The sequence below is a fragment of the Polyodon spathula genome, chromosome 12 (genome assembly GCF_017654505.1).
Source record: "Polyodon spathula isolate WHYD16114869_AA chromosome 12, ASM1765450v1, whole genome shotgun sequence".
In the NCBI taxonomy this organism is placed as follows: domain Eukaryota; kingdom Metazoa; phylum Chordata; class Actinopteri; order Acipenseriformes; family Polyodontidae; genus Polyodon; species Polyodon spathula.
In genome coordinates, this window is record NC_054545.1 from 37,221,639 (window position 1) to 37,249,138 (window position 27,500).

Consider the following 27,500-nt stretch of genomic DNA (forward strand, 5'->3'; position numbering starts at 1 on the left):
CCACATTGTTTTGTAAATTCTGCAAATATATCATTCATTGACAGTAATGCAGCACCAACATTTTCAGTCTTAAAGGAGGGAAGAAAGGCATTACCTTGACTGAAGGCCACTGTGATTTCGACTTGTGGATCCTGTTGCTATGGCGATGGATGCTGCCTTGTTTGTGTGTTTCATAACTGACAGGCACATTGGCAGGGGAGAGTAGGAGCTTTTTGAGCTGTGGGGAGAAGTTTGGGAACAACTGTAATTCACACATAACAGACATTGACAAAGATCACTGCTTAAAACCACTATAATCCCCTATACCCCCGAAACCACAAACCCTCCGTTCTGCCCCTTGTTCCAAGCTGCAAAACCTGGACATCAACCTCCTAAAATGAAGCCCCACTTCCAGAGCTGCATCAACTCCTTGCTGAGAACAATTGTACAGTTCAATTCTAGCGGTTTCAATTGCTGGAAAAGGACTAGAGGAAGTTGCTTATAGACACTTGCATTGAGATTGACGAAGCAGGGCAGATGTGAGATTATTTTCTATAGCAAGGTCTGGCTCATTCTCGTTCTGCAAAACAGTCATATTGAAGGTGGGACTGTACGTGACTTTGTGACCTGAATAGAGTGCCCCCCACTGACCAGGAGGACAATAGGGGGCGACATACAGTTCCCATTTGTGCCAACTTGGCAATATCATGGATGATTTTGTTTTTATTAGTATCCGCTGGGTAATCAGGGAAGCGGGAGAGGGTTACTACATTCAATGAAAAACAGTCTGGCCCTACGAGAAGTTTCTTTCATAAAGACTGTGCTACAGTCTGCAGTTTGCTGGCTCCTCTTATGAATACTCCCCTTGTTCTCTATAGAACAGGCCAATCACTGTGAATTGAGGTGCAGTTACAGGCAAAGAACACAAGGTAGAGCTCTACGCCACTTAAAAGTACACAATTTCACAGGCTTACACAACCCAGAAAAAAAATAATACAGTGGATAAACTTGTGTAAGAGCTTTTTCAGAACCATTTTAGTGATGACTCTCATTGTTACTGCCCCCAAGTACATCTTCACAAGTCCTTGAACTATTTGTGCTGAGCAGCGGGACCTCAGCCCTGAAGAACTCGCTTGTGTTCCTGCTTGTCTATTCTGCACCACACGGTCCTGTTACCGGGGGAGATGTTTTATAAAGGCAAACGCACTGGCATTCAAGACACGTTTCGCACTGCCAAGGCTACAGATCAACCTGGAATTCATTGCCATGCACTGCTCCTAATTCCCAATTCTGAACCCTTAATAACACAAATAAAGGCACTGGCCGCAACGGAGAGGGTTTTATTGAACTCAAAGACATGCTTTTAAAAGAAAACACCTTCCTTAATTGAACGCAACCCATTTCCAACCTAAGCCTGTTTCTTAATTCCTAAATCCATACTCATCCTTTAAACACATCACTTAAACATCTTATATACAGAAAAGGTGAAAAAAAAAGAACAAAAGCATGCACATGCCGAATATACCACCCTCTTTACACTTGCCAGACCAAAAGCTGCAACAGTGTTGACTTTCAATGCAAAACACATCAGTCAAATCCCCCTATGTGATTTTAATGAAATCTGGACCGCTTCTGCATCCAGGCATCGCCAACAAGCCACAATTTACAAAACACAGAGTAGGGTTGAAAAGGGAAATTTGATGGCGCCGCTGTTCTCTTTACTTGATTGCATCCCCACTGCTAACTTGCTTGCAACGGGCAAGTGTAAACGGGGTAACATAAGCTATTTAGTCAAATGAAAGGACAGGGGGTAGTCACACTATGAGAGAGGGATTCAAGTGAAAAGGGTACAGCTGTTCTCTCTGTCGGTCACAGCTCCAGAGGTTGGAATAGGGGACCTTATCTGGACAGGTAGAGGATATGAATCACAGTACACCTTCCGAGAGAGACAGAGAGCAAGAGAGGAGAGTGTGAGAGAGTGAGAGTCATGAGAAGGAAGGTGTGCTGCAGGAGAGACTCTGAGAGTGTGAGAGAGTGAGAGAGTCATGAGAAGGAAGGGGCACTGCAGGAAAGGCTCTGAGAGTGTGAGAGAGTGAGAGAGTCGAGAAGGAAGGGGCGCTGCAGGAGAGGCTCAGAGTGAGAGAGAGAAAGACAGTCATGAGAAGGAAGGGGCGCTGCAGGAGAGACTCTGAGAGTGTGAGAGAGTGAGAGACAGTCATGAGAAGGAAGGGGCGCTGCAGGAGAGGCTCTGAGAGTGTGAGAGAGTGAGAGACAGTCATGAGAAGGAAGGGGCGCTGCAGGAGAGGCTCTGAGAGTGTGAGAGAGTGAGAGACAGTCATGAGAAGGAAGGGGCGCTGCAGGAGAGGCTCTGAGAGTGTGAGAGAGTGAGAGACAGTCATGAGAAGGAAGGGGCGCTGCAGGAGAGGCTCTGAGAGTGTGAGAGAGTGAGAGACAGTCATGAGAAGGAAGGGGCGCTGCAGGAGAGGCTCTGAGAGTGTGAGAGAGTGAGAGACAGTCATGAGAAGGAAGGGGCGCTGCAGGAGAGGCTCTGAGAGTGTGAGAGAGTGAGAGACAGTCATGAGAAGGAAGGTGTGCTGCAGGAGAGGCTCTGAGAGTGTGAGAGAGTGAGAGACAGTCATGAGAAGGAAGGTGTGCTGCAGGAGAGGCTCTGAGAGTGTGAGAGAGTGAGAGACAGTCATGAGAAGGAAGGGGCGCTGCAGGAGAGGCTCTGAGAGTGTGAGAGAGTGAGAGCCAGTCATGAGAAGGAAGGGGCGCTGCAGGAGAGACTCTGAGAGTGTGTGAGAGTGAGAGACAGTCATGAGAAGGAAGGGGCGTTGCAGGAGAGACTCTGAGAGTGTGAGAGAGTGAGAGACAGTCATGAGAAGGAAGGGGCGCTGCAGGAGAGGCTCTGAGAGTGTGAGAGAGTGAGAGACAGTCATGAGAAGGAAGGGGCGCTGCAGGAGAGGCTCTGAGAGTGTGAGAGAGTGAGAGACAGTCATGAGAAGGAAGGGGCACTGCAGGAGAGGCTCTCCAGCTCCAGGGGTCTCCAGAGGTAACATGCCTGAAAGAAGGGGTCTGTTAGAGCGGTAGCTAAGAGAATTGAAAAGCCCAAAATTAGAAAAATTCAGACCTTTGTTGCCTATCATACCCATGCTGAGGGGTAGTCAGAGGCCCATCCAAATCCACCATAAACAGGAAGGAAGGGTTCTTACTAGAGACAGGTCTTCAGTCTCTGGGCTGGGGGGGGCTGGGAATGGGTGACTTTCTTCCAAGTTGGGCTCCTCCTCCTCCTCCTCCTCCTGCCCCTCAGCCACCTCCCCGAGCAAGGGGAACACAGACAGCCCCCCCACCTCATCCACCACCATCCCGTCCAGACTGTCTGTGAGGGCAGCCAGCAGTGCAGCATTCTCCTCTTCTGTCTGAGGGGGAGAGAGTGAGACAGTGAAAGAGACAGAATGAGTGAGAATGAGACAATGACAGGGAGAGTGAGACTGAGGGAGCGAGAGGCTGAGATAGTGAGCAGGCAAGTGAGATAGTGACAGTGAAAGAGGAAGTGAGAGTGAGACAGTGATAGAGGGAGTGAGTGAGACTGGGTGAGTCAGAGAGTGATGCTGATATAGCGTGGAACAGTAATATTCTATGTGAGTGTGAAAGTGAGACACAGAGAGTGAGACATTGAGAGAGTGAGACATTCCACTCCTGATTAAAAGCCCCATTATTTCTATCGGGGAGAGAGAGTGAGATTACAGAGAAACCCTTCTGCTCTGCTCTGGTTCCCCCGTGCTGTAACTGTGCACACCTCAAAGAGCTCTGAGTCGCCCACGCTGAACTGGCTTGAGGCAGAGGCGGCTGCTGATTGGTCGTTGCACCATTGCAGCTCGCTGAGGCAGCTCGCAGAATCAAAATCACTGGAGTCCAGGTGGAAGAAGTCAATCTCAGGGAAATCAGCATCCAGGCGGTCAGTGCAGACTTCCTTCTCCCCAAACTGCAGGAAACACACAGCGAGGATGGGTCAGTGCAGCACAGCAAACACAACAAACACAACCGTGTGAATCAAACGCATCAGAGCATGGGCTGTCCCTCGCACAACACACAAACGGGATCAGGTGGGTCTGTATCAAACACTGAGGATTACTGATGTCTCACAAGAGCTCCACCACCAGACTCCTTGCAGGAATTAGAGGCTATTAGACTGGCCAATGCATCAGTGTGCAATGCTGAGTCAGGGTCAGACCGCCATGGCTGTGCATTACACCCTACCAGTTATGTCAGGAGTACCTATGTTCATACAAAAATGTACTAAACTAACTGAGTGGATTATGCAGATATCAGGTTGGGCTAATAAAAAAAAACAACACACTGCATTAGACATCATTGTTTGGAGCTGCTGCATGCTCCTGTGCTGTTCTGAGCTATCATCATCACTCAGAATCACACAGTAGTTGGTCAGCTGCTTGCTGAGCACACTGATTTTTATATTGAATTCTTCAGAGCCTGGAGTATGCTATGTTCTTTCTTGTGTTCTTACAGTTTGGTCATGCTTCAGCATACAAATAATATTAGAACAAGATTGCTTCTAACCCACAGCTCTGTATAATGTGTTAAAAGGATAGAGTAAGGGTCAAGGTTAGGGTCAGGGTTAGGGTTAGGGTTAGGGTTAGGGTCAGGGTCAGGGTCAGGGTCAGGGTCAGGGTTAGGGTCAGGGTTAGGGTTAGCGTCAGGGTTAGGGTCAGGGTTAAGGTTAGGGTCATAGTTAGGGTCAGGGTTAAGAGTTAGGGTTAAGGTTTGCTGTATTTAAAAGGAAAGTTGTTGCTGGAATGCTTTTTTTTATTTCAGGTGAAGGTTAATCGGTGCCACTGTGCTTTTCTTTCCCTTTATAAGCTCCCCCCCCCTCCCCCTGTGCTTGTATCAGTGCTGACTTCTGTTTCAATACTGACAGAGACACACCGTGGCATGCTGAGGGAAGCAGGGGTGCACTTTCCAAACAGGCCTGGTCCCAAAGTAGCAGACGTTAACACTCCTCTCACATCCGCGCTCATGTGCCTCGGTGACTCATCCCAGCTCTCCGGCAGCTGCTGCTGCAACCCCCCGTATCCCCTCCCTCCCTCTCTGCACTATTCCCGGCTCACGGCATTAAGAAAATGGGACTGAGCAAAATCAATTCCAGTGCATTCTTTCAGCTGGATTTTATTTCCAGACCATCTCTATCTCGCTATTGTATTCTTTATGGTTTGTCGAGTTAATCAATGAGAAACAACAATTCTTTCATTTTCTTTTCTTTTTTCCCCATAAAGGTATTGATATGATTTCCTCTGCTAGATTACCCACCTGAGAAGTAACATTTCTTATTACAAGACAGGACTGATTGGACAAGGGAAACATACTGCCTGCCTGCCTGCCTGCCTGCCTGCCTGCCTGTCTTCCTGCCTGCCTGCCTGCCTGCTTGCCTCCCTTCCATTTTGTGACTCTACCAAGAAGGCCACCATCTGCCTTGAGCAAGTCCTTGCCCAGTTCCTCAGCTATAATGACTAGACAACTCTGCTTCCCTCAATCCTTCATCACAATTTTTTATTTTCAGAATGCAAAAATGTACCTCAAAGTTAGCAGAAACGAGAAAGGAGAAGTTCTGGGTTTGCAGTACATTTCAGGACAAGATTGCGGTAATGACCTCTCGAAGTACAGTAAATAACTGAGAAAGTCTGGTCGTTATAATAAACTCGTGACTTACTGTAACTTCCCTGCAAGATCAATGTTATCTAGACCATGAAGTGCTATATTAAAATAAAACCACCCCTGGTTTGGCTTCTGAGAATTTCATTTAGCTCAGCCACGTACCAGTGCAAGAGACAGCCCCTCCCATCACTAACACAATTCTGGCTGATGCATTCTATCAGTGCAAGGCGAGTGGCTCTGAACAGAGAGCCCCCATCCTCACTAACACAATCCTGGCTGATGCATGCTATCAGTGCAAGGGGAGTGGCTCTGAAGATACAGCCCCTCTGATCATTAACACAATCCTGGCTAATGCATTCTATCAGTGCAAGGCGAGTGGCTCTGAAGAGAGAGCCCCCATCATCACTAACACAATCCTGGCTGATGCATGCTATCAGTGCAAGGGGAGTGGCTCTGAAGATACAGCCCCTCTGATCATTAACACAATCCTGGCTAATGCATTCTATCAGTGCAAGGGGAGGGGCTCTGAAGAGACAGCCCCCCATCATCATTAACACAATCTTGGCTGATGCATTTGGATTGTGTTGGTGCACATCAAGTGCTTAATTCTGCACCAGTTTCTTTTCGGACTGTGCACCCTAGCCTGGTCTGAGAGTAACCCTTGTATACACGTTATTTAAACAAGGTAATTACACTGTCTGAAATGAAAACTTAATACCCCTGAAAACAGGGCGGCTTTCAAATCACTCAGCAGCGACAAATCCAGCCGTCTGTGTTTCTAAAACCTGCCTGGCTGGTGCAGATTTAGCTCCTGTTTCCAATCAGCCAGGTATCAGGGCATTAAAGATGTATCAGCAATCCATTAGGAAAGGGCTTTCTGTGCTGCAAGTGGCCCCAGGGCATCAGTACAGCATTTGTAAGCAAATAGAATAATCAAATAAAACAAGGAAAGGTAAACACAGCTCAACATGCTTTCCGTTTCTGTTCTTCAAACTCCATACTTCCTGCCTCTACAGTGCAAGGCTCAGTGTCAAGAGGCATGCTAAAAATACCCTCATAATGATATTCCATGGCATCCATTGCTACGTGTTACACAAATGTCTGGCAGAGGTCCACAGTCATGTCCCACTCAGCCACCGAATAAGGCTTGGCTGCTTCCAGACAGCTTATTGTTGTCTCCTAGGAATCATCAAGCTCTAGGATGTGTGCGGGTTGTAGTGCGATTCCAGTGCCCTTTAATTTGAACCACTCTCTCTGAAACAGCACATGTCCAAAACATTCAAGACCTTTGTGTACAAGACCCAATGTCGACCATCAGAACTCACAGGAATTTAACAGAGAAAAGGATAAGAGGGCCCTGTTATTTCAATGCAGGAAGCTGGGATCTCACAGGATGGAGAATCAGAAAGCTGAGATATTACAGGACTGAGAATCAGAAAGCTGAGATCTAAAGGACTGAGAATCAGAAAGCTGAGATTGTACAGGACTGAGAATCACAAAGCTGAGATCTTATAGGACTGAGAATCACAAAGCTGAGATCTTACCGGACTGAGAATCACAAAGCTCAGATCTTACGGGACTGAGAATCACAATGCTGAGATCTTACAGGACAGAGAATCACAAAGCTGAGATTTTACAGGACTGAGAATCACAAAGCTGAAAGAGTGCAAAGAAGAGCGACCAGAGTTATTCCGGGTTTAAAAGGCATGTCATATGCAGACAGGCTAAAAGAACTGAATCGGTTCAGTCTTGAACAAAGAAGACTAAGCGGCGACCTAATTCAGGCAATCAAAATTCTAAAAGGTATTGACAATGTCAACCCAAGGGACTTTTTCGACCTGAAAAAAGAAACAAGGACCAGGGGTCACAAATGGAGATTAGACAAAGGGGCATTCAGAACAGAAAATAGGAGGCACTTTTTTACACAGAGAGGGTCTGGAATCAACTCCCCAGTAATGTTGTTGAAGCTGACACCCTGGGATCCTTCAAGAAGCTGCTTGATGAGATTCTGGGATCAATAAGCTACTAACAACCAAACGAGCAAGATGGGCCGAATGGCCTCCTCTTGTTTGTAAACTTTCTTATGTTCTTATGTTCTTATGAGATCTTACAGGACAGAGAATCACAAAGCTGAGATTTTACAGGACTGAGAATCACAAAGCTGAGATCTTACAGGACAAAGAATCGTAAAGCTAAGACCTTACAGGACTAAGAATCACAAAGCTGAGATCTTATAGGACTGAGAATCACAAAGCTGAGATTTTACAGGGCTGAGAATCACAAAGCTGAGATCTTACAGCCAGCAGATTTAGCTCGAGTTTCAGATTGAACAAGCTTCCAGCCCACTCAGAAATGCCTGCCAGGTAACAGACTCCTATCTAGGAGCCCTGCTCTGCTGGAGCTGGCTGCTATCTAAGGCATGTTAGATTTAGCCATTATCCCCAGTCTTGTGACTCACTCTTACACAAGCTGCGCGTGACAGGTAAGGCTTCTCAATAGCTCCAGAGCTGGCGATCCCAGATACAGATGGGTGTTACTAGCTGCAGCCCTGAAAGAGAGAGGCTGGCAATAAACACATGGATCTGCAGCCAGAGGTAACTGGGTTAGTGTAAACCTGAGTGAGTAAATGTGGATAGAGGCAGTTAATGCCAGGCCATCAGGGACTGTCTCCAGAATCCACTGGAAGCCACAGTGTACCTGATAATCCAGAGTTTCACTGCAGCTTCCCAACCATTGCATACTAGTGACTTATCCCAGGACAGAACACCTTCCTGACATTGTCACGTTAAACGCAGGGCTGTCCTGGCAGCCCACAGTGACCCTACGCCTGATTGACAGTGATATGACATTTGAATTTGTTGTCGCTCTGTATCGGATCCCTTTCCGTTCATTCCATTTGTGCCTCTGAATTTCAGAGCTCGCTATAAGATTGAGTTACAACAATAACTTGCAGCGGTACGTACAAAGGACTGAGCAACAGCAAGTACTGTAGCGAGTGAAACGGTCAATAGGGCTACAGTAAAACCAAGTGGCAAGGCTGGCATCTACGTGCTGCCCGCACTTCACCACAGCAGTAGAGCCAAGTTCCCATGATACTGTTTCTAATCCAAATCCTGTATGGCCGACAGTTAAGCCTGTAATTAGGGTAAGGCGCCTGAAGCCAGCATTTTAGCCATTCGAACAGGCATTTTCATCAGCACCAAGCACAGTGAACTAACTGGCCCCGGGAAAAGCTAACACAGCAGGTCAGTGCAATTGGAATCTAATCCTACATAATGAACAAAGGATTACAGGGCAAACTTGGTGCGGGTCTAGGAGTGAGGTATTAAGAGCGAGTCAAGGACAGAGGAAGCTCTGGATGCAAGCGCGACAAGGACCTACAACTGCAGCACTAACCCTGCGCACACATAGGGACTGCAGATCAGGAACGGGCTCGAATGGATTCATGCAAGATCGGTATCTGCAAACTCCATAGAAAGACACAGGAACAGATAATGTGACACACAGTTTACTATTAGGTTTACTGTTAATAAGGACCTGAAGAGGTGGCTAGTTAACTGACTGTGCTCCACCACCACTACTGTAGTAGCTTCTTAGAGAAGACTAAATTAGCCAAGTATGGTGAATGCACTTTAGGGGGCAGAGTAAGCACACCATAAAAGCTTTTAAAAGCATTGTAAAGCATGGTCAAACACATACAGTCGTAGTTCAAAGTGAAATAAACCCTACATGACAGGGAAGCACAGTACAGCACATCAAAGCCAAGCAATACAGCAATACTGTATGTATCTATAACTTCAACACTCACAAACATCCTCTTCTGGAAGACAAATTAGTTGCTTTTTTAATGTCTGAAAGCAAAATTAGCAAACCAGAAATGAGTTTGTGTCAACCAATGAGGGTCTCTCAAGACGTTGAACTTTATTCTGCAGACCCCCCATGCTCAAGGCATGTCCATGCACACACACACAGACACACATACATGAACATACATGCACATGAACAGACACACACACACACACACTCTGGTAGAAAGCTGAGCTCTAGCCCAAACTTTTTTTTTTCTTGTTTTTAAACACCACACAGCTGATTAATTACAGGCTGGAAGGGAACAAAAGCAGAGAACAGCAACGCTGATCATTACAATAAGAAGGAACCACGTGCAAAGTGAGGTGCAGCGCAACCTGTAAAATGATAAGAACAAGAAAAAAAAGAGTCTGGGAACAGGGCCAAAAGTTACTGCGACCTCTCATATTGAAGTCACCTGGACAATCCTCCCAAACTGACAAATCCTGGGAAAGATGACAGATACTCATTGAAGGATAAAACGAATGAATGCTGATGATTTTTTTAAAACTCTCCTACGGTTTAGACGGTACAAAGCGTTTGTTTGTTAATATAAATGGCAGTGCAGGGCTGTGGGCTGTTGAACCCCTAACCTTTGTAACTCCCAGTCAAAAAAAAAAAAAACTCAGGACACTGACTGTGATCACAGGCATCAAATTACTGCAGAACCCCTCTGTCATGGGTGATTGTTTTGGCTCAGGTCTGTTCCCAGTCTTCAATGCCTTTGGGTTGCTTGTGAAAAGGCTCATTATGAACATAAATTGCTTCTTCATGTTAGAGTTCATGTTTTTTGTTTTGTTTTTACTATACAGTAGCACCTGTGTTGCCTCTGTTGATTCAAAGGCATGGCATTCAGAAGACTGCCGTTGTTTTTTGCTTAACACATTAAAGTAAATCTAAATATTAAATGTAAATCCCTATAAATCATCTGACTCCGTGGCATGTGTGATTGTCATCAGAGAAACAGCAAGTATTCATGGGAAACTCAAACACTGGGACAGTGAGGATACTGTGTGTTAATCAGAGGCAGCGCAAACATAAAGGGACAGTTTTACTAAGAAATCAGGAGTTAACACCGCGACTCACTCAAGCTTCTTCTTCTACGTCTTCCTCTTCTTCTTCGCTCCTCTACTTCCTGTGCCTTTAACATGGGTGCTGCTAGGGGCAACTGCCACAGTCTCAGCACTAACCACTAGGAGTGATACTTAAGTTAGTGCAACTGCAGGCCAGAATTTATATTAAAAAAAAAAACGCTCCTGCATTATCTGTAGACACAGCCTTCCAGTGAGCTAATAAACCCTGCTAACCCTGGTCCGATGCCAACAGCTTTAATCTAGAAATAGCTTGTGCACTGAGGTGGTTCAGTTCAGTGCATTTCTCAGGGTGAGCAGCATGTTCTTTCCTGTAACAGAGGGAAACACCAGCAGTACAGCAGCATGCTGGAATCCCAGTTATCCAAAAAGAGCACAGCCTTGCGCGTCTGGGAATTCGATGTGATGGGTGCAGATAGCTGTTTGAAATGATAGCTTTGGCAATGCCTATAAAACAGCACTGCTTGGATCGCACAATATCGGCACAGCGTTCACTGCAGCACACGGTAGCCTGCGTGTCACCCCAGGGGGTTCCAGTAATCTCACACCAGCTGAGGGATAATCAAGAGTCCAGATCCGGGACAAAAAAACACCTGGAATGCAGAGCCAAGGAATAGGATTAGAGCCTCCACTCTCCCATCTGTCACACACAGGATGAACACACGTCACTGCCAGTGCAGCGCTTTACTGGGTCTCTGACAGGGAAGTTATTGCTCTTATGGTCTACTCTGTAATATTATAAAATTATCATCATTACTTAAGTGAGACAGGGGGTGAATACATACATACTTACTATCAAGAATCATTCGGTGTACTGGAAAGTACAGTAGCTATGCAATGCTCAGGGTTATGTATTACAATACACAAAAAGCCTACATGATTAATCAGGAATGATTCATCTAGCCAGATCAGAATCTAGGCACTGTGTTTATCATTCAACCTGTATCAGTTTTCATAGGATTTAACCAAACTTGTTCTTAAAACAGCTGCATATGATGCACAGCAAGGCAAGATTGTGTTTTAACCAACAGACAGCCTCTCCCACAAATCAGCTCCTGGAGAAGAGATGGGACAGCAGACCACCGCAATACAGACTGACGGAGGTCTGCAGCCCTCTTATACGAGGGGAGACTTGCAGCCCCACTGGCATAAGCAGGAAGCAGGAAGAGAAACAGAGCTGAAGAGCGGAGCTTCAAACAGCCACATCTGCAGTGGAAATAGGGAGGAGTGTTTGTTTTTCCCCACAGCTATGTTCTCTGATAACGTTCCATGGAAGAGCTGCATGCCTGTACCAGTGAGTCTAAATATGGTCAAGGTTCTGCTGCACTGATCTCGTGCTGCCTCTGAAGACATCCACGAGGAAATATTTCATCTGCTGTATAAACTGCGGAGAGGAGGCCACATATTTTCGGGAGAGGTTATATAAAGGGGGCCCTGTCACATGACGCTGCACAGTCCTGTCGTGTGACCTGGATCTGCCAGGGAATCGGGGCTGTGCTGTAAGTGAAATATTCTGCACCTATTCTGGGGTTTGTTTTGAAACCTTAGACCTGAAATCTTTTGCAGGGACACTTGGAGTTCATAAGATGTCTTCTGTTCAGTTCAACAGCCTGACTATTAGATCGTTTAGGTAAAAGCAGCATGGGCTGCAGAGCTGTGCTGGACCTGAAAGGGGTTACAGATCGTTTAGGTAGAAGCAGCATGGGCTGCAGAGCTGGGCTGGATCTGAAAAGGGTTACAGATAAAATTGATCTGCATTGTGATGTTTAAATTTACATTCCAGCATGCAAAGTGGTGTGCTAAGTAAACGTATTCCACTATCACGTACATGCAGTGCATGTGTGCCGACGTCTATGGAAGCATTTTCCTGGACAGGGAGAAGGTCTGGAAGGGTGCCACTCTGCCACAAGCAGACCCTCCACATCCCTCACTTGGCTGACTGTAATTAGACTAAAAGTAACTCAATCCCACAATCAGACAACGAGGAACCAGCAGGCACCACGGCATTGCACTCCAAGATGAACCCTTCATAAATGAATGATCTGGCTTATTCTGCTTTAAATATCAATCCCACTGGCAGCCCTGCCCTGCCTTGCTTAAACTCCATGAGCTACCCTTAACTGCCACTGGAGTGATTGATGCAGTCACAATTGATTTGGCAGAAGGATATATTTGATTTGAACTCCGTTCAAAACCCTATCTTTTTTTTCCTAGTATACCATTAAGACAATACTGTCCAGTGCCTCATTTGTAAACACAAGGCTGCCCTGCCTCCACAGCCCCCAAGTCCTTCAAAGACAGACATGCATTAGCAGTGCCGGGGTGCCCTCACACCAGGATCTCTGCTTCATGCAGGAAGGGAGTTTCTCCTGATGCTGTGACTCAGAGACCAGGCAGCTTCCTTGCTAGTAGCCAAGCCTGTCTGCATGTGGTTGCTCTCCCACTTCAGCACTGCACAGAGCCCTTTGTAATGAATCTGCTAGGAGCAGCAATCAGATGAGGTCGTTAAGGGTAATTAAACTTCCAATTCCCTTCCCTCAGCTGTGCGAGGCAGCTGCCATCTCAAGGACAGGGGGGATCTTGTTCTGATGCACGGTTTCAGTGCAGCCTGGAAGGAGCGGTGAGGGCAGCTCAAGGTCGATGACTGCAGAATGATGTGAGCGGGGTTATTAGGAATCCCTTGGGTCATTCTTAGCCCCGCAAAATGGAATGACATTATCCAAACTGGACACCTTCAGAGACTGAAAATGAAGTGGGCTCTAAACCATTATGCAATCCAATTACACAGCCCGGGTGCTGAGAGGAGAGAGGATTCTAAAGACCCCATCCACTCCACTGATAGGAGATTGCACCAGTGTGGTCTGAACCCAAAAGTGCAGAGAGAAAATAATGGTTAGAACAGCATAAATTAGCTATCAAATAAATCAGCTCTCAAATAAATCAGCCAGCTTGGTTGTTGTAATTATATGGCTTTCCATCCTCCATCGCTCCCTCTTGAAATATTGTTGGATTTACCAGTAAGACTGTGAAGTACCCTCTAAACATACAGTGCCTATAGAAAGTCTACACCCCCCCTTCACAATGTTTACCTTTTGTTGCCTTACAGTCTGGAATTAAAATGCATTAAAATTGTTGGTTTTTTTTTAATTTATCTACACATTCTACCCCACAACTTCCGAGTAAAAAAAATATTCTAGAAATTTATAGAAAATTAATTAAAAATAAAAACTGAAATAGCTTGGTTGGGTAAGTGTCCACCCCACTTGTAATAGCAATCCTAAATTAGCTCAGGTGTAACCAATCGCCTTCAAAATCACATACCAAGTTAAATGGCCCACTGGTGTTAAATTGTAGTGATTCACATGATTTCAGGATAAATTCAGCAGTTACTGTAGCTTCCCTCTGCTGTAGTACATTTCAAAGCAAAGACTCAACCAGGAGCACCAAGCCGCTTTCAAAAGAACTCCGGAACAAAGTAGTTGAAAGGCACAGATCAGGGGATGGGTATAAAAAAATTTCAAAGCCCTTGAATATCCCTTGGAGCATGGTCAAGATGTTTATTAAGAAGTGGAAGGTGTGTGGCACCACCAAGACCCTGCCTAGATCAGGCCGTCCATTCAAACTGGATGACCGAGCAAGAAGGAGACTGATCAGAGAGGCTACCAAGAGGCCAATGGCAACTTTTCAAGAGCTACAGGCTTTTATGGCCAAGACTGGTCAAAGTGTGCATGTGACAACAATATCCCAAGCACTCCACAAATCTGGCCTGTACGGTAGGGTGGCAAGAAGGAAGCCATTACTCAAGAGAGCCCACTTTGAATCCCTTTTGAAGTATTCAAAAAAACACTCAGGAGATTCTGTAGCCATATGGCAAAAAGTTTTGTGGTCTGACGAAACTAAAATGGAACTTTTGGCCTAAAAGCAAAGCGTTATGTTTGGCGCAAACCCAACACAGCGCAAACCCAAAGAACACCATCCCTACTGTGAAGCACGGTGGTGGCAGCATCATGTTATGGGGATGTTTCTCATCAGCAGGAACTGGGGCACCTGTCTGGATAGAAGGGAATGAATGGAGCAAAGTACAGAGAAGTCCTTGAGGAAAACCTGCTGCCCACTGCAAGAAAGCTGAAACTGTGATGGAAGTTCACCTTTCAGCATGACAAAGACCCAAAGCACACAGCCAAAGCTACACTAGAGTGGCTAAGGAACAAAAAGGTAAATGTCCTAGAGTGACCCAGTCAGAGTCCCGACCTAAATCCAATTGAAAATTTGTGGCATGACTTGAAGATTGCTGTCCATCAACACTCCCCAAGGAACATGACAGAGCTTGAACAGTTTTGTAAAGAAGAATGGTCAAATATTGCCAAATCTAGGTGTGCAAAGTTGGTAGAGACTTATCCCAACAGACTCACAGCTGTAATTGCTGCCAAAGGTGCTTCCACCAAGTATTAACTCAGGGGGGTGGAGACTTAACCAATTATGATCTTTCAGTTTTGAATTTTTAATGTATCTTTTTTTTTCAATAAAAACTTTTTTCCCCTTAACAGTGTGGAGTATGGTGTGTAGATAAGTGGAAAAAAAATCCTCATTAAAATGCATGAAATTCTTGAGGCACTGACACAACAAAATGTTAAAAAAGTTCAAGGGGGTGTAGACTTTCTATAGGCACTGTATAGACAGATAATTGTATTGTTCACAGTGTTCCAGAAAACATGACATTTCATTCCCACACACTGTGCAGGTCTGCACTAGCATAGTAAGCTCAGTCTCATTTCTGCTCTACACTGAACCTGAAAAAACAGAAGATACAATAGAGCCGTTTCTAACCTACAGGAGTGTTGATCTGAATTACTCATTTCCATGCCGTGCGATCCAGGTACTCCAGGGCTGAAGGATTTTTCAGCTCCAGTACTGCTTGATGAAATCTCCACTCTGCATCCACACAAACATGCATGGCTTTCTCAATCCTGGAACTGCCTCACACCCTGTAAACTTTGTAAGCTGGTGTTTATACTTTCATTATATCTACAATGCATTTAGAGGGGAGGCCTCACACATTCTCTGTCCCATTAGCAATCAAAAACAGATCTGGCTTTAAACATTCTTGTGGATACCTGCCACTGCTACACCAACAGCAGCAGGGTATATGTGATATACAAATGTGATTTGTATAAAAGAGCATGGGACGTTGTTACCAGCACTTCCAATGGGAATAGAAACTGAAATCTAAAAAAATGCGCACACACTGATACGGTTCTCCCTCTGAACGCTTCAATTACAATCTCAAGACACAAAGTGGTTTATGCTGATCAGCTGTTCTTTTATGTAGAAGGTACCAGCAAGCCACAGCACATGGTGGAGGAGGACATGTTGAGAGTTTGGTTTAGTCAGGAGCACCAGCACTGCATTCTCACACACAGGGCTGAATGATCCAGCAACGCCTGAACAGCACAGTGCTCTTCAAACATCATGAGGTGCTGAGACAATACACAATGGGTCTTTAGACACTTTGAGTTGCCTGGTCTGAGATCCCTGCCCAGTCAGACCGTATTGTTTAAATGACTACCAGTGCTGGGAAATTAACAGCACTGTCAGCTCTGTCAAATGAGTGAATTGCTGTGTACTCATCAGAGTCGCTCTGCTAGTAACCTGCAGTTTTCACCTAAGCTGACACCTCAGCGAGTGAAAAGAGGTTTCTGCAAAGGTTATGCGCATCTTGGAGGAAGCCTGTGGCGTTATCTCCCTGCAGGCCCCCGTTTTTTGAAAGGTCATGTTTTCTGGTTTTAAATTAGGGTTTAAATATCAAAGGGCTTGAATCCTAGATGCAGAGAGCATCACAATCAGGGTCGTTACATAATTCATTTAGCCTATCTGGATTAAAAAATGAAACTAAACAAAAGCAATCCACCTGCAGAACAACTGGGATGGTCCACTTCCCTTTTACTCTTGTGTCTCCCAGCCCCTCAGCTCTATATATTTATACTACCTCCTGCTCCACACCTCTACAAACCCCACTGTAACTACAAGGTTTTGCAGCCTCCAAAGAGGACCTTGAGAGTTTCATTTGAATCTTGCAATACAGTGCCAGGGTATTGATCATTCCAAACATGTACACAAGGGGAGCTTCAGGAGCACTGCTGCTACTGTACCCTCTCAGCGCCTCCCTTCTAGCACCAGGTTCTCATTGTAGGGATTAGTTACATATTAAAACCCGCCCTGCAGATATTAAGACACACGTTTTCATAGGAAGGAATTTGACCAAAGGGCAGAGCTCAGCTTGATAAGCTGCACAAATAGAAAAAAAGAAAGTGCTCTTATTTTGCACTGTGTCTGTTTTGACAGTTCCAGAGGTGTACATGCATGGCAAAATCTGAAAAACAATTAACTCTCACTGTGATCATTTAGATTAGTGATTCATGAGCCTTTACAGAAGCTGATAAACCACTGCATTGGTTAGGTACCTATTTAAGATATTAAAGATACTCAAGTCTTGATTTGCAACGCCAAGCTGAATGATGTCTGCAAGACAACTGGACTCCATACCATAGGAAACCAATCATGTTTATTAGAAAGGCAAAGGATTCCTATCAGCCCCTCATAATGAATCCTCCTCCTGACCACTCTGGACTGGAGTAAGACAGACGGCATGGCACTGGTGGTTTACAGCCATGCATTTCTTAAGACACTTCCTTGTTCTAGTGTTTTTCCATTTCTACACCCCCGTGCAGAAAGCCCTGTGCTGGGAGTGAGGTGCAGGTTACAGGCACGGTCACAGCACCCCCTGCTGGCTGCAATGCAGTGCAGGGAGCTGGATGTCTGTGAACTGAGGCAGTAAATTAATAAGGCCGAGGGGTCCTAAGTTTCCTTTCTTTTGCATACTCAAGTCTTCTAGAACAATCTGAGCATGAGTTAATGAGAAACTTTCTTTTCTCAGTCTTGGTTTTTCTAACCACAGTGGCTAAGCAGGGCAGGAACTGGTGTATGTGTGTGTGCATGTGCGTGTGCGTACGTGCGTGTGTGTGTGTATGTGTGTGTGTGTATCTGTGTGTGAGTGGGTGTGTATCTGTGTGCATATCTGTGTGTGTGTGTCTGTGTGTATCTGTGTGTGTATCTGTCTGCATATCTGTGTGTGTGTGTGTGTGTATCTGTGTGCATATCTGTGTGAGACTCTGAAACGTGTCTTGGGAGGTGCATTGATCCAATTGCCTTCATTTGAATTTAGACCCAGTTGTTGCTGCTGGCTGGGTATCTTGCTCTGTTTAGCAGTAAAGGCAGGTTCTACACGCAGTGTTTCAGCTGAGGGATGTCAAGTCGTGTCATAAGCATCGCCCCCTCTCCGCCTCCCCTTGCTTAGAAAAGGCTGAGAAAATGCTGACACACAACCCCAATGAAGGCATTTCAGAGCGCAAGGACAGGTTTCCTGGTTGCTTGGTTCTCGGAGGGCCTTGCTGCCAATGATGCTCACCTCCGGGTGATGTCATTGAAATGCTATGAAAGTGTTCCTCTTCCCCCAGGGCCCATTACAGTTCCATGGCCCAGATTCAGTGCCTCAGAAAAGCATTCCTGGACACCTTGTTTCCGGCTATATCACATGCTTACCCTGGTCCAGAAAGGAGCAGTGTTCTCTGAATGCCTACAGAGAGCAAAAGAGAGAGAGGAGGAGGGGTGGGGGGGGGACTGCCTTATAACACAAGGATCTACCTGTGTCTAATAGAAATGTAAAACCAGTTTTAAAAAGAGGGGATTTTTACAATGATTACATCTCTCTCTCTCGCTCTCTCAACTACACTGTTTAAAAATGCATCACAATTATGAAGTGTCTGAGGACCAGCGTGTCTTGGTAAGGCTGTGACCTGTGTACATATTTTTCCTGCAATCACAAGGCCACACAGCCTCCCAGTCCACTACACTGTAGTGGGCCCATCAGCAGATGACTTTTCCCATCGCTTGTTACAAAGCTCCAGGCGCCACTGTCCTATACATTTCCAGATTACTATTCATTGTTTATAATCTCTATTGTAAATCCTTCAGGCAGTGAGATGCCCACTCTTTTTCCTTCAGTGTACTGCCATTTCCAATGAAATAAAACAGCATTACTCACCAATAACTACCCTGGAAATGTGGTTTTATTTTTTATTGTCCTGCTTTTCAACATAACCAGCTGTGTGGCTTCTCTAACTCTGTGAGAAAGCTTCACATTTTAAGTAATCCTTATGGAATAATGTATAATTTAAGCAAATTGCACTGAACCTGAATGGATACAATGTTTTCATCCTGCACACTATCCACAGATTTACTGCAGCTCTGTTTAGAAGATATACATTTTAAGCTATTGATCCTGTTACAGTACTTTAATTAAGCCACAATCCAACATCTGGTGGCACAGTTATTATTTCAATGGCCTGGCTCTATAACCATGAATGCACAGGTGCCCGGCTCTTTGGCATAGTGGTTAAGACGCTCGCTTGCAGTGTGTGGGGTCACGGGTTTACAGCCAGCCTCCGCCTAGTTACACAATACACCTTTTAAACAGAAAGCAGGAATGCATAAACACCAGTGTCTCACTCACTGGCAAACTGCTCAGTCACATGACTTGTCAGTCCTCACAGTGCCTGTAGCTACTGGCCTGGTCTCACTCACTGGGAAACTGCTCAGTCACATGACTCGCCAGTCCTCACAGTGACTGTAGCTACTGGCTTGGTCTCACTCACTGGGAAACTGCTCAGTCACATGACTCGCTAGTCCTCACAGTGACTGTAGCTACTGGCCTGGTCTCACTCACTGGAAAACTGGTCAGTCACATGACTCGCCAGTCCTCACAGTGCCTGGTCTCACTCACTGGCAAACCGCTTAGTCACATGACTCGCCACTCCTCACAGTGCCTGGTCTCACACACTGGCAAACCGCTCAGTCACATGACTCGCCAGTTCTCACAATGACTGTAGCTACTGGCCTGTGCAGAACGAGCAAAGGGCACTGCTTCACCGTTGGTACTGTAGTCACCTGCATTAAATAAAACCTTATCTGTGAAATCTGAAGCAGGGAAATCAAACTGCACTCATACACGACAGCTACAGTGAGAGCTTTTAGTACACATGAGAAGAGCAGTAAGCAGGGACATGCCATTGACACAACACTGGCTGTACCTGCTACATAACTCTAACCAAGGTGCTCCGATGCTGTCACAATGCCAATGAAGGATTAGACTGGATCATGCACGTGCCGTATTTGTTTTCTATTGAAGGCTCCCAGGGGGGTAGTGAAACATGCAGCTACAGGTCTGTGTGTTCAGACAGAGCGTGGTGACAGAAGGGAGTGATCCCTGGGCTGGCACAACCCTCCTATTCATCATAAGCATGGTCAAACCCCTGGCCGGGACACTTAATAACCCCTTGACTGCCCTGCAGTCACTGCCTCTTCTTTTATTATTCGAATTATTCTTTAATCGAAGAATATCAAATCTAAACTAGCATACTGCTGCGTTACGAACAGCACCACACTTAATTAAAAACAAAAGCTAAAACCTACATCTCAATCGCAGCTGCTGATCGCATTGGTTTAATTTACTGCTCAGAGGGCCTCTCTGAGCATCTCTTATTCTGTTATAATTCCCAGCTAGCTCTTTAAAGCACTCTAGATGAATGCACAGGGTCAGCATCTACCGCGACACTGAGATCCACCAGCCAAGTCTAGCAGGAACATTACTTCTCACTAGCTTGACGTGCTACATCTTTATTTAACGTCCTCAATTCATTTTAATTTTAAGAATAAGCATATTAAACCTCTCATATGAACCCAAAACACATCACGCCAACAGTGCAAACTATACCAGTAACTGTAAAAAGTAGGGAAAAGAAACGTAGCCCCTGTGTACAACTCCTAAGGATACCTATCTGGCTTGCATAGTTTTGACAAACATTTAAACTCTTTGTAACACCCCTCCTTAGTAATAAGTGTGAGTCTGACCGCATTGCATCCCTGAATCAACCACACCCCACACTAACACCCTACTTCCCTCCCTGGGTCCTAAACCAATCAACAGCTGTTACCCTTGACAGGGAAGGATGCCTCTGTGAAAACTACCACTACTCTCAACGCCTCCCCCACCCACGCACGTCTACATCTAATCATGAGACAACAGCTACTCCACAAAGACACACACAGTCTAGCCTTCGAAACGCAACAAACACAAGGGACCCTGTGCTGAAGAATGGACAGGACCATTACAAGGGTATAAAACACTACAAGAAACAGATCTGCCGTTAAATTCTTATCTTCAGCAGTTTCCTACTGTGTTTTTACTGCTGAAATGATTGGATTCCTCTCAAAGGATCGTGCTTGTTTCAAAACTGGAGTGACATTTTTGTATTTCTTTATGCAGCAGTGCAGTAATTAGAGCAGTGCATATTATAACAGGGTCATTCACACAAACACGCATGCAGAAAAAACAGTTGCACAGCACAAAGATAGACATGGAAAAATGTATCCAGAGGTATTTATAGAGAGACCTTCTACAGAAGGAGAAAGCAGTGCTGGAAATAAACTGACAGCAACAACAGAAATAGATACTGTTGATAAGAAGGGAAAAACAGATTCGCCTGAGATACACAGGAAGAAATGGACAGACAGAACCGAAGAGAGGAACGCGCAACATGCAGCCATAGAAAACTGCATGTCTGAGAACTGCAGAAACATTTCACATTCATTGAATATTGTAATCTAAGATTTAACACATTCACGTAATGTTAAAAAAAAAGACAGATTCACTTTGATTTGGTTTTTAAATGTAATTTGTGCTGGAATACAAACTATTTTTTTTTCTAAAAGTTATATGCATAGCAACAGTAAGTAACAGAGACTAATGTCTAACACTGAGCTGTTGCAATCAAAATACAAAACATTATATAAGCTGAGCATGGAGAAGTCTATCATCTACCACATATACTGAAAATGTATTTTAGTTTTTCAAGTATAATTATACACAGTAAAAATGAGCTGCTGAGGGGGAAGGAAGGTTGCACGCAGTACAGAACAGAGAAATTGAAATGAAGGAGAAATGACTGCATCAGATCTACGTACCACAAGGCACACAAACAAAAATATTTCCTTACAACTCCTCAAGAGAAAAAAAAAGCATGCATGAAAGCATACCACACAGCTCACAAGGGCAGGAGGCATGAAAGGTCAGTGTGCAGCTGGCACCGGTTCAGGGGATACGCTTCCAGGGACAAGCGACCTCAATGCTCCGCTGCCTCATCACTCTTTGGAGGATTCCACTTTCAGCTTTTACAACAGTGGGATTCCCAGATTCCCAAAACGGTTCCATATAGGAAGTGGGTGAAAGAGCATCAACGCTTGCATCAGTCACGCATCCCTCAGCTGTTCCTTTCAAAGCCAGATCCTCTGCTGCTCTCTCATTTCATTTGCCAACATGAGGGAACCATCCCATTTCATTAATAACAGATTTACAGTTTTTTGCCAATCGGTTTTTCAAATGAATTTCATTCACCGCTGCTAAAGAAACATGTTAAGGATTGTTTTACCCCCAGGAATGAATATTTATCAAAGTGCTTGTCTGATGATTTCATTTGGAGTACTCTAACACGTCCATGTTATTCAAGTGTACACTTCTCACATATAATTATGACATTTATTGTAGCTCTGACGATGTCTTCATCAAATTGAAAATGTTACGAGTCAGTGTTTTCATTCATGGGTGATGGACTGTTTATTAGAACTGAATGGTGTGGAACTGAAGTACTGGAAAGAAACCGGCTCCACAGCCTAATGTTAACAATGTAATAGACCTAATGTAATAGACGCTAGCTCCCACACTGGTACTGTAATAGATGCTAGCACCCACACTGCTACTGTAATAGATGCTAGCCCCCACACTGGTACTGTAATAGACGCTAGCGCCCACACTGTTACTGTAATAGACGCTAGCGCCCACACTGTTACTGTAATAGACGCTAGCACCCACACTGCTACTGTAATAGACGCTAGCGCCCACACTGCTACTGTAATAGACGCTAGCGCCCACACTGCTACTGTAATAGACGCTAGCGCCCACACTGCTACTGTAATAGACGCTAGCTCCCACACTGCTACTGTAATAGACGCTAGCACCCACACTGTTACTGTAATAGACGCCAGCGCCCACACTGCTACTGTAATAGACGCTAGCACCCACACTGTTACTGTAATAGACGCTAGCACCCACACTGCTACTGTAATAGACGCTAGCGCCCACACTGTTACTGTAATAGACGCTAGCACCCACACTGCTACTGTAATAGACACTTATACAACTCTTTTTTTATTATACAGGTTTTCTGAGCATATTATTTTATTATTTTATTTCAATGGTTGAGAGTCTCTGAAATGAGGATAGGACTTCAGACACTGTGTTGCAACACCCTTGGGCACTCTGCCAAACTGTTTCCACAGGCTGCTGTGGACTGAGATCTGGCCAGCCTGCACCAATCAACGGAGCAACATTGGTCAACTCCCACTACACCACGAACGAGCCATTGCACAAGCACCACTCCTTCTGCTCTCCACCCTCCTCGCCGGGATGCTCCTGCTAGCTCCTCTCCTCAGCAGTGCAGGGTCCGACCGGCCCTGCCACAGGTGACACGAGTTTTCAGGCCTCAGTTTGGCTCAGTCCAGGCTACAGAAGGGGAGGTTCTATGCAGTAAGAATGCTGTCTCTGTGCACCGTGCCCCAGATATACTGAGCTTTCTCTCCATTGCAAAGAAATATGTCAAAACAACAAAGTCTTTAGAGGCCTTCTTTATTTTGAAGAAGGCATTTTGTCGAGACATTTGACACTCGACTTTGCTTGGTTTTATATACCAGTTACCAAAGCGACAGCAGATTTCAAGAATTGTGAAATAATCCCACCACAGTGCTTGCTGCAATATGGCTGCTTGTTTCCCCACTCCCTCACTTTCCCGTACCCTATCCCCCAACCCCCTGAACCTAGCCAGGGCTCGCCAATAATCCCAGCGCTATCACTTCTCACATCAGCCTGGAGTTATTTGCAACAAGCGACTGGGTTTCTGTGTGTTTCACATCCTTAATGACTGTGGAAAAGGACAGCACAAGCCTCACAAACTCCAACCCCCCCCCCCCACCCACCACCACCCCCACATGTGTGTCCACCCACACACAATCCAGCATACTGTGAAATGCTCCTCTCTCTCTCTCTCTCTCTCTCTCTCTCTCTCTCTCTCTCTCTCTCTCTCTCTCTCTCTCTCTGAAGAAACTTGCTATGAGGCTACCCATCTGACACAGAACATTGCTAGATTCACCTTCCACATCATCTCATTCAACTGAACAGGGTCTCTTTGGAATAAAAAAGACATTAGGCTTTCAAATCACCGTAGTCCCTCAGAGCACTCATGGAGCCAGCTAACAGGAGACAGCCCGCTTCTCCATCTACACCTAAACTTCTTCAATTGTTTGTTTTCTGTTCAATCTTATAATTAGTGTGCTTATCGTCAGCATCCCCCATACGTCAGGAGCAGATATTTTATTTGAGCGATGCACCAAATCTCTAATGAAGGAGCTGAGCGTGGGATTCACTGAACGTCACTGCTGCCCAGGAGGGAACGTGAAGACAGCAGTCCCTGCTAACCAGAGCAAAGAAGAGTAACACTGGACTGTATGACAATTGAATTGGGGAGGCCAGTCCTAGCAGATAGAGAGTGGACAGTGGCTACATCACACACAGAGTAGAACTACTTAGAGGAGAGATGAAAAACGAAGGAGGAAAGGAAGCCACCTTGCAGCCTGGGGGTACAGCAACAGCACCCAGTGCATGAGCAGCATTGGGAAATGCATTCAAACACCATTCAGTGTTGAGATCTGCTATTTATTAGAACCATAAAGAAGGGTTACAACCTTACAAGGGGAAAAAATGCTATTCGAGGCAATTCCTTCAAGTCTTCCTGGCTGTGAAAATATGCCTTAATAAGGGCAAAATATCACTGGAGTTAATGCAGACAGTCAATTTTTAGCAAGAACAATTTAGAACACAATCTCACAGGGGGATTTCCTACTAAGTACTGTGAGAGACGAGCCGAACAAAGATGGGCATTTTAGATAAACGAACCCAGTTTCTTCAAGACGGAAACGTGGGGGTGATCTGGGCCTGCAGGTGCTGGGTTTGAGAAGGGAGGACAGGGAGGGTGCAGGGAAGGTGCAGGGAGGGTGCGGAAGGGTGCAGGAAGGGTGTTGTAGGGTGCAGGGAGGGTGCAGAGAGGTTGCGGGACGGTGCAGGAAGGGTATGGTAGGGTGCAGGGAGGGTGCTGGAGGGTGCAGGAAGGGTGCAGGGAGGGTAAATCTAGTGCCTCTGCTAAGCCTCCTCACTGACTCTAACGGAAATGTGCCTACTCTCCCAGAAACGACTGAATATAGTTTCGCTCTCAAATGCCTTTGTTACTCTACCTCACTCCTGGAGAATGGAAATGTGCACACACACTTGCAGGTGTTGGCTTGTCACAACGACTCACCTATGGGCTGAGCTGCTATGAATGGAATCCTGGTGGGAGGCGCTTCAAGCCTGCCTCCCTGACAGTCTGTGCGATGGGGTACTGCAGCCTGTTTGAAAACACACTATTTACACAGGACAATATCTACTGAGGGGCAAGATATGCGACCCCCTCCCAGACAGAGGGGCTAAAATCGAGGGCTTCTGAATCACATGGCTAGGGTATCCAGATTGAGAACAGAGTGCCTTATAAACAGTGCTCTGAAATAACCATGCAGTGTTTGCAGCTGTAGTGCCTCCTCAAAGCGTACTTCAACGCATCTTACCTCCACCCACATATACATTTAATGCGTTACTGGCACTGCATCAAGTGTCTGTTTGAGTACCAACGGTATAAAAAAAAAAAAACAGAGCGCTATAAAGAGACGTATTTCATTTTCAAATCCTCATTATCTATGATCTCCCTTGTAAAAGTTTACAGCTGTAAATAAATGTGCATGGTTATTTTCCAGTTTTCCCATGGCTATGTGTTTTGTATGTGGTTTGCATTGCTCACCTGTGCGTTACCATGCTTTATTACACTTTGCTATGCTTTTGTTATACTAACCCTTTATAGGCACTGTGTTTTGGAGAATGCTGTGTCCCATTACTGTGTATCGCTGTACACCAGCACCAGATGAGAAGCACCCAGCCAGTTCTGTGGAGCACGCAGTACACAGACTGGCAGTGTCCACTTGAAACATATTCAGCTGATTACACACCTACAATGCTATTAGCTTTTTATAGCAGGGTTTATTCATGTATTGTCTGTCATCATGTCATATCTTTTCAATATCTGTCAAATTATACAAATGTTGTTAATAGATTTTGCTTGTGTGTGTGGCGCCAGGCGTGCTGGTACAATGTTTGCAGTGGGAGGGGTGGTGTGTGCTTCATTACACATGACGTTGATGAAAGGGTAGGACCCTGTGTTTGTACAGTACAGGAGCTGTATAGGTACACAGCCAGTTTAGGCAGACCTAAAGCTCTGGCCAAAAGTTTTGCATCCTCCTAAAGGATGAACACATTTTGCTTCATAAAGTCGAATGAAACCTGCTGAATAATATTACACTAACATATTGAATGAGATACCGCTTTGTAGTTTTCCATATACTTTCGAAAGGCATTTTGAAATCTAACAGGAAATACTGTACTACTATTATGGCTTCCAGTAGACTTTGCGATATCAATGTGTAGTTTCTTTGATTACGAGATGTTAAATAAAAGATCTGAATCATGTTCACATATATATATATATATATATATATATATATATATATATATATATATATATATAATTATATATATATATATATATTATGTCTCAATCTTAAAATTGTAGGTGATGGCAAACTTTTGGCCCGAGCTGCATGCAGCTCTAACGGATGCCACTTCAATGTCGCTTCATTGAATGACCTGTTCTGTTATTAAGACAAGTGAAGAAACAGCTGCTTGGATTTGTGTGGATCGCTGTTCTGCACAGAGGCTGAGAAAAGCAGCGATCCTCATAAACCCAAGCAGCTGCTTCTTCACTTGTTTCAGCTGTTTCTTCACCTGTTTCACTCAGAATGGTAAATTAGTCCAGGCAACACCAATGACCTGCACCTGATTTCTGTGCACAGCTCACTCCCAATAATCGCTTTGTGCAGCTCTAGCTAATTGATCATATTCAATATTACTTACAAAAGACATCAGATCACCATTCTGGTAAAACATTCTAAACTGCAACATATTTTTGTGAAGTAAAATGCAATTCTCGTTTTATTTTTGTTCTGCTTCCTAAGCTTGGAGGTACTAGGTGCTGTGTGTGTGTGTGTGTGTGTGTGTGTGTGTGTGTGTGTGTGTGTGTGTGCGTGTTTGTGTGTCTCTCTATCTATCAGGTGTGTCAGAGGCTTCTGTTTGCATTCCTGCAGCTTAAACTAACTGGGAAAGCAGATTTAGGCAGTCAGCAAGGTCTGCATTCTCATTACAGAGGACACAGAAAGCACTGCGCAAATAGTAAGGAATCTTATTCTGGTATTAAGATGGATGGGGCTCCACTGTAATCTGTTTGAGGATGATTCGTTTGCATATGTTATTTATATACAACTCACAGATGTAGTGTTCCATGTGAACACTGAGACTCCCTATGTCAGTTCCCCCCTGCAGGATCTGGTTGTAAATGACAGATATGCATCTCTCGGGGTTTAGGAAGCAAGACATGTTAATATTCATCATTTCTAAGTAATTAGGTAACCAATGAAACTTATGTGTCTAATTTTAATCTGGTAGCGGGGGAAGCTGCATCAAAGTTGTAGGATTGCAAACGGATGAAACCAGGGGAAATGACTCAAATACCCCCGAATGTTACATCTGCAATAGAGGATTCACTCGCT

General features: G+C 45.0%; 1 protein-coding gene across 1 annotated transcript in view; it reads right to left on the minus strand.

Moving 5' to 3' along the window:
* Window positions 1-27,500, minus strand: part of LOC121324455 (peroxisome proliferator-activated receptor gamma coactivator 1-beta-like) — a 38,581-nt gene that overhangs the window by 6,788 nt on the left and 4,293 nt on the right. Inside the window, exons 2-4 of the mRNA XM_041266355.1 lie at window positions 3,779-3,964; window positions 3,192-3,398; window positions 95-217 (exon numbers count right to left, since the gene is read on the minus strand). Coding sequence (XP_041122289.1) covers window positions 95-217; window positions 3,192-3,398; window positions 3,779-3,964 — 516 coding nt within the window. The remainder of the gene's footprint in view (window positions 1-94; window positions 218-3,191; window positions 3,399-3,778; window positions 3,965-27,500) is intronic.